The sequence below is a fragment of the Morone saxatilis genome, unplaced genomic scaffold (assembly GCF_004916995.1).
Source record: "Morone saxatilis isolate NCDOM2014 unplaced genomic scaffold, NCSU_SB_2.0 Contig11, whole genome shotgun sequence".
Lineage (NCBI taxonomy): Eukaryota > Metazoa > Chordata > Actinopteri > Moronidae > Morone > Morone saxatilis.
This window is the reverse complement of record NW_023339663.1, coordinates 17,118,971-17,125,447: the sequence shown is the minus strand read 5'-3', so window position 1 is coordinate 17,125,447 and position 6,477 is coordinate 17,118,971. Positions and strand designations below refer to the sequence as shown.

The following is a 6,477-nucleotide window of genomic DNA, read 5'->3' as shown; positions in this document are numbered from 1 at the left end:
CAAGCACGTGCCTTCAGGTGACTCATATGCAACTGCAAACCAAGTCGCAGTGGCCATTAGAAAAATACGGCTCTTAATATCTGTAATACCTTATAACTCATATCCATACGGTTTATGTTTGTATGTAGGACTCTACCAAATTGTATTATGGTGACTTAAATCACAAAAACATCATACCGTCAATGGCAATAACGCCACAAAAGCTCGTTTTATAGCCCACTGCACAATGCTGGCCACCTCGCGGGCCGGTAGGGGGGGACAAATGATAGCCACCATGAGCGCGCGCTTGTGTGTAACTGGTCAACAACTCCAAACAGACCAGAGCAACAGACCACAGAGCAGTTACCTGATCACAAGTGAACTTTTTGTCACCTGTAAAGAAGAGCACTCATTTTAAATATGCCATAAGGTCTTAAGAGTGGAAGTGCTAATTGAACAACGTTTTTTCACACTATTCTGAGCTTTATTGTGATTGAGTCTTGGTGGAACCAACATTTGTGGAGCAGAATAAACAAAATGAACCTCATGCCCTGACATGATAGTTGGATAATGTGACATTAGTGTATGTTTGCAGGACAGTGTTAATGAAGTCTTCTTTGTCAGTATTAAATAATATATCATGCACAACTGCCTGGGATGAGACTGGGGGTGGGGGCAACATATCCCAGCTCTCCAGGAAGCACCCTTGAGTCTTCCATGAGAAGCTCAAAGAACATACAGGGGGGCTTCTACTCATGTGACCTAGTCTGCATTTCCTATTATACCACCCCAGCTGTGTTTACTCATGAGGTACCAGGTTACTCAAGAAGTGTTCACACCTGCTTTCCAGCTGACCAGGTTTGGAGGCTTATTGTCTGTAATTGGGGCTGGGGAGGACTGGGAAAGACAAATGCCTTTTGGTGGATTACATTACAGCTGGTCTTCTCAGACACTGGGGGCTAATTTGCAGCTTACTTTGTCAGCTGGGTGCCTCCTGACTGTCTGGGCAGAGCTTGTGCTCCCCCACTAATTTCCTTAAGAACTGCTGTTGACACTTTGTAAAAGAACTGAGAAAATCATTATTATCATTAGGCTACATTCTTCCATTTCATTTTCAAATATCAAATTTGCAGTCAATTTTAGAAACTGATAAATGGAGTCACCCTACTAATATCATACTGGCAATATACCAAATGCTGATCTATCACTTTAATTTGTTTTATTAACAAGTCACATTAAACTGCAACACCCCTGATCACACCAATCCATTCCTTCATTCATCCTCTATATTTTAAAATACACATAATTTCACATTCACACTTTAGTTTCAATTTTCAGATTACAGTGATTGCATGGGAAACGAACATTTTAATTCTCAAATATAAATAAGACAATGTGTGTCTTCGTATCGTCTCCCAAAATGTTTAAATACTGTGATGTTCTTGTTCTTATTAAGACATATCCTCCACTTTTTGTCCTATTACATTGTATATTATTGTATCCCCGAAGCTTTGTGACCGTATATGCTCGCCAGTCGATTACTCTGGTCTGACCAATGCCGTCAGTTCACAAACATTTGCTCGCAGTTGCTAGAGAAAAGGGACATGTTAGAGGCTGGCAGGCCCGCGGAACCGCACGTCGAGTCGGGGTAACGGACACCCTTTCAGAGATGGGCTACTTTGCCCAACGAGGAAGGAGAAGAATTTGAACTGTGTAGCTACAACCTGGGCTCGGCGTGGTGTTTCTGGACGCTTATATGCAGGAGTTATTTAATGTTTAAAATGTGGGAGATGGTGTCGTTACCGAGAGCGAGCTCTCCCTTCCTGTCGTCTAGGACAAGATGGCAGCAGTGCAGGCGAACTGTGCATGGTATGGATTTATAAGTCCATAACATGTTCAGAGAAGCCCTGGATTATACTTATAGTGACTCTATGTGAAGGTAAGTGGTCGAGTGAAGGCTGCCAGTGGTGATATTTGTATAGTTTAACATTTGAAACCATACTTTAAATGTGACGTAATACAAAGTCATAACTTAGCTACAAACTCAGCTAGCCAGCTTTTTGGCTGTGTGAGGTTTCAACTGTTTGGACGTTTACCATCGTAACTTACGTCGCTATTTCTGTCAGCACTTTGCGGTAATGCATTTACTAGTGGTGAGTTATTTTAATTATCTATTTTTAATATCCCGACAAACAGCGGCAGCGATGACGTTAGTGGTGATAATGAACGTGAGTGCAGTGGACGGTTGCTGTTTCACTGTTGTCACGGCGACCCGTTTATTTCTGTTTAACGCGTTGCTTAAGTCATTAACTAACGTTAACTAACGTTATGTTGTTCAGCTTACTGGCGTTAGTAACGTTAGATTCTCCTACAATGAACCCACCCTGAATGGACAACACGGATCGAGTGACTCAACTTGTGGGTGCTGTATGACTTCATATATGTTCGATAACACTTGGAAGATAATGTTAACGCTCAACCATTATCATAGGTAACGAAACCTTTACAATGTACAAGATCTATGAATGTACTCACGCGGTTTTCTTCTGGGTATAAATGTGTGCGTGTTGTCTAGTAATGCCACCTGTTACTAATCTATAGTCATTAAACTGTAAGGGCAGTTGTATTGAGGGGTAACTACAGGTGTGTTTATCGTACTGCGTACTGTTGGTTCGTGTTATTGCAAGGCTCTTTCAAAACTAAGTGCGGCCTCCGGCTAAATCCTGGTCAATGTTTTAAGTCTTATCGAGGATTTTGTTCACTGTGGCTGGTTTCCCGTTCGTTGTTGAGATGGCTCCTCTGCCATCACACCCTAGCCCGATTGTCAGATAAAAGATAAATGTTATAAGAATTCAAAACTGGAATTATTGTCAGGTTTATCCTGATAAAACGTGGTAAATAATATACCGATTTTTGGACTTACAGCCCACAAACAACTGCATTAAACACTAAATTCAGCTTAGTCTGTTACCGACAACCAACTTGGTCTTGTACCACGGTGAACGTGTTGGCTTCGTGTTAAACATGGCAGGTATAGGGTTTCGACATCACCAGCAAAACCCAAGTGTCATATATGATTGTAGGCAAGATAGTTTGCATCACCAGCTATTTATGTGGCAGGGGCCATCACTTGGAGTGTCTGGTCTCACTGAAACTGGATAGAGAAATTCAAGGCTCACAATGTGCCGTGTAGACCTAAAAGTCAATGTAGTTTCCCCTTTATGATAGTGCACTTCTTCTTTTGTTGGCCTGATATGACACAGGTAACATAGGGATAACATATTGTGGATGTGTGTGTTTTTTTTTTTGCTATGCTAAGCTGAAAAATCCCAGTGTTACAACAGGCACTGACTGGAAGTTTTGACTGGTTTTTCTTTTAAGGAAGACATGGCTGCTGAGTTTGGTCTTAAAAGTATCCACGTGGATGCTGTGAACCTTTTCAGACAGCACGATGAGTACTTACAGAGCGCCACTGTGCTGCTATGTGTGTGTGATTCCTCTTTGCATAGATATTCCCGTCTACAGTGCGTGTGGCACATTCCTCAGCTTATCAGTAGTAAGGCCACGAAGGCAAGGTTGTGGGTGATAAGGATACCAGCAATGCCAGAAGAACGTCGGCACAGTGTGGCCAGTAAATAAACGCGTAAACAGTGTTTTCCCCTGCGATCACTGGTAATTAGTGGCTAATGTTGGTTATTAGTGGGGTTGGGGACTTGGGAACATGTGATGATGATGTCATGCTGCACTGATCTGCTATACTGGAGGCAGCCGGTCGTCTGTACTGCATTGTGGCCACCTTTTAAAGGCTGGTTTCTGAGTGATGTCATCTTGAGCTGTACGTGCAGACAGTGGGGCCAGTAAACGACACAAAATGATGGAAAGTCAATGGGGAGAGTACCATGACAAGAAGATGTGAGGTAACTCACAAAAATGACGGGTGGAAAAAGTCCCAAGAAGTAAACATCTGTTCCAGCACGCGGTACATAATTACTTGTATGCATCCAAAGATCTGGTCAGAGCCCTGGCTTTTAATAACACAGGAGATGTTTTTGTCCTGAAACTGGTGAAGAGAAAATATCAGGTTTCAAGCTGCTGTGTTTATGGCCGTTTTTAAAGAGCAGTGTACCAGTTAGTGTTGTGCTGATCGATGTGAGGGCTTGTTGTTGGGTGTAGCGTTTCAGTCTGAGCAACTTGGTGACAGGTGTTACATGTTTGATAGAGGCGATAGACTGGTGGCTTTGAACGCAAAATGCATTCATTTATTTTTTACCGAAGAAATAAACACAAACGGTCAGTTTCATGCGTGTAGTCTGTTTTCATGTTTCCCTGTGGCTGATAAATAATTGTACTTGTTCAATTTTGTCTTTGCGTATCGTCGCTTAGTAAAACCTTACCTACACGCACGATTTCAGCTGTCTGAAATTCAACATTTTTCCACTAGACATCTGGCATACAGCTAGTGTCTTTCATATTTACCAGACAGAAAGCAGACCAGTGTCAGGGGTGAAGAGCCCTCTGTCTTCAACTGTGCCCACCTGCATTTTCATTTATACTTACAACAATCAAAGATGATTGTGTTTTTACTTCTATCAAGTGAAGAGTGCACCATGACGGAGTGATATCATCATGTGCCTACACATAGACTTCAGGCTCATAGGAGATGTCACCGTTATTGAGCAGAGGAAATAAAAAAGAAACACAAATGCTCATATTGTGCTCTAAGTGTAATCATACCGTGAGTAGACTAACTGGTACTCTTGTGCTTGTAAACAGCATTCACCAACCCTTTATCACACTAGTCAACCGTACAGTACATTGCCTGTGTGCAGGAACTAATCCAACAAGGAGAATACTTCTAAATGACAGTCATAAGTTCAGTGGAAATACCACGTGGTCACATGCTTTAGAAAATAGAGGGCCTTTTTATCTAATAAGCATGGAAGATCATGTTCACGAGACACAGGCAAAGCACCGCAGTGTGGAGGGAAGTTTTGGGACTGCGAGTCAAGACGGCAACCCCTGCTTAACGCTCGGGGGATGAAACTGCAGGGAGCGGAGAGGGGCTGAAGTCGGGGGTTTAATTTCTACTCTAACAGTCTGCATTTGGTGTCATCGTCTGAACTGAGCAGTAGCCAAGCAGACCTCATTGCATTATTTCATAAATAACCAACGCGTTATCGGTCACGTTGGGCGGATGAAATGAAAATCACGAGTAGCCAAAGTGAGTTTAATCTGTAAACTGGGAAAAAAACAGTTTGGTATACTGAGATTTATGGACGCACAAAAACCATTTAAAGCATACTAAGCAAAGTTTCTTTTCTATTTATTGATTTGATTGTGTGGAAAGTGGTGATCAGGGTCAGTGATCGCGCGTCCTGAAAAACGTGGACATTTAGAGACGAGTTTTCCAGTCGTTGACAATGGCCAGAAATCTCAAAAATAATTTATGTTGTCCTGGAAAATTGTAATTGTATTTTACAAAGGTGGTTTACCAAATGCAGAAGGGGAAAATGCTCCTTTTCATCCCCCATGTCGATAAATCTAGCTGTTCAAACCAGACACAAGGAGGAATGATTTGCGGTGATCTTGTCAATGGCTGGACTATTTTTCCAGAGCCGTAAGTGGAATTCCCAGAGAAGCCCAGTGGAAATGCTGTAAATCATCATATCTGGCCCATTAATGATTACATTTGTTCTTGTGGTTGTTAAATACATGGGCAGCAGTGTTTATTGTAGGCGCAACAAACAGCCAAGTGATTCACAAAAGCAAGCTAACACTGGGTATCCGATAAACACACCTACCTGTAATGTACCTGAAGCACCTCACCGTGAACCCGGATCATTTGAGAAAAGGATCAATACAAGGCCCAGTGGTAAACTATATGAAACGTCCTGGAAAGGTCCTGGGAGGAAAAAAGAGTGGGAGCCCAGAACGATTTGAAAACGTATGAGTTAATGCTTTTGTTGCTTTTGTGGAAACCCTCGTTGCTGACCACTCAAACATTTTGCCTTAGTTAGCTATCAAACATTATGAAAGCAGTCTCCCTTCATAACTGCACTAGGCCTCTGTGTTTTGAAACATGCGTTATGTTCGGCTATAGGTGTATGCTTCATTAGTTGATGCTTTGTAACATTTTAGACACTTTTTAGAAACCAAAGTGTTCTAAAAAGTAGGTAGCAGACTTGCTGAATTTAATGTGAATGCAGTTGTATCTGTATATGAGCTGTCAGTCTAAAAAAAGCAGTGTGTTCTTAACCACTTGCTAATAATATTGCTTGTGCTGGCTGATTGAAGACTTTGTAGATTACAGAAAATATATTTGCGATTTAAAAAATTTGGTCACAGGGGAAAATCCTGTCTTCAGTTCTGAGTGGAGTTTGTCATTGGTGTTAGCTCATATTATGAGCACTGACGGGTGAAGTGAATAACACTGATTATCTGGTTATCAGCCTCTGTCAGTGGGCGGGAGATATCAGGCAGCAAGTGAACATTTTATCC

The 6,477-nt window shown here is 41.9% G+C and overlaps 1 protein-coding gene across 2 annotated transcripts in view; it reads left to right on the top strand.

The window, feature by feature from the left end:
• Positions 1–1,555: 1,555 nt before the first annotated feature.
• The window catches only part of hipk3b (homeodomain interacting protein kinase 3b), a 35,972-nt gene continuing 31,050 nt past the window's right edge, over positions 1,556–6,477 (top strand). Inside the window, exon 1 of one of the 2 annotated variants that reach the window (XM_035682569.1) lies at positions 1,556–1,918. In XM_035682569.1, the coding sequence (XP_035538462.1) occupies positions 1,846–1,918 (73 nt within the window). In that variant the 5' untranslated portion in view covers positions 1,556–1,845. Of the gene's footprint in view, positions 1,919–2,235; positions 2,471–6,477 lie in introns of those variants that run through there. The other variant, XM_035682570.1, reaches the window with a different exon arrangement.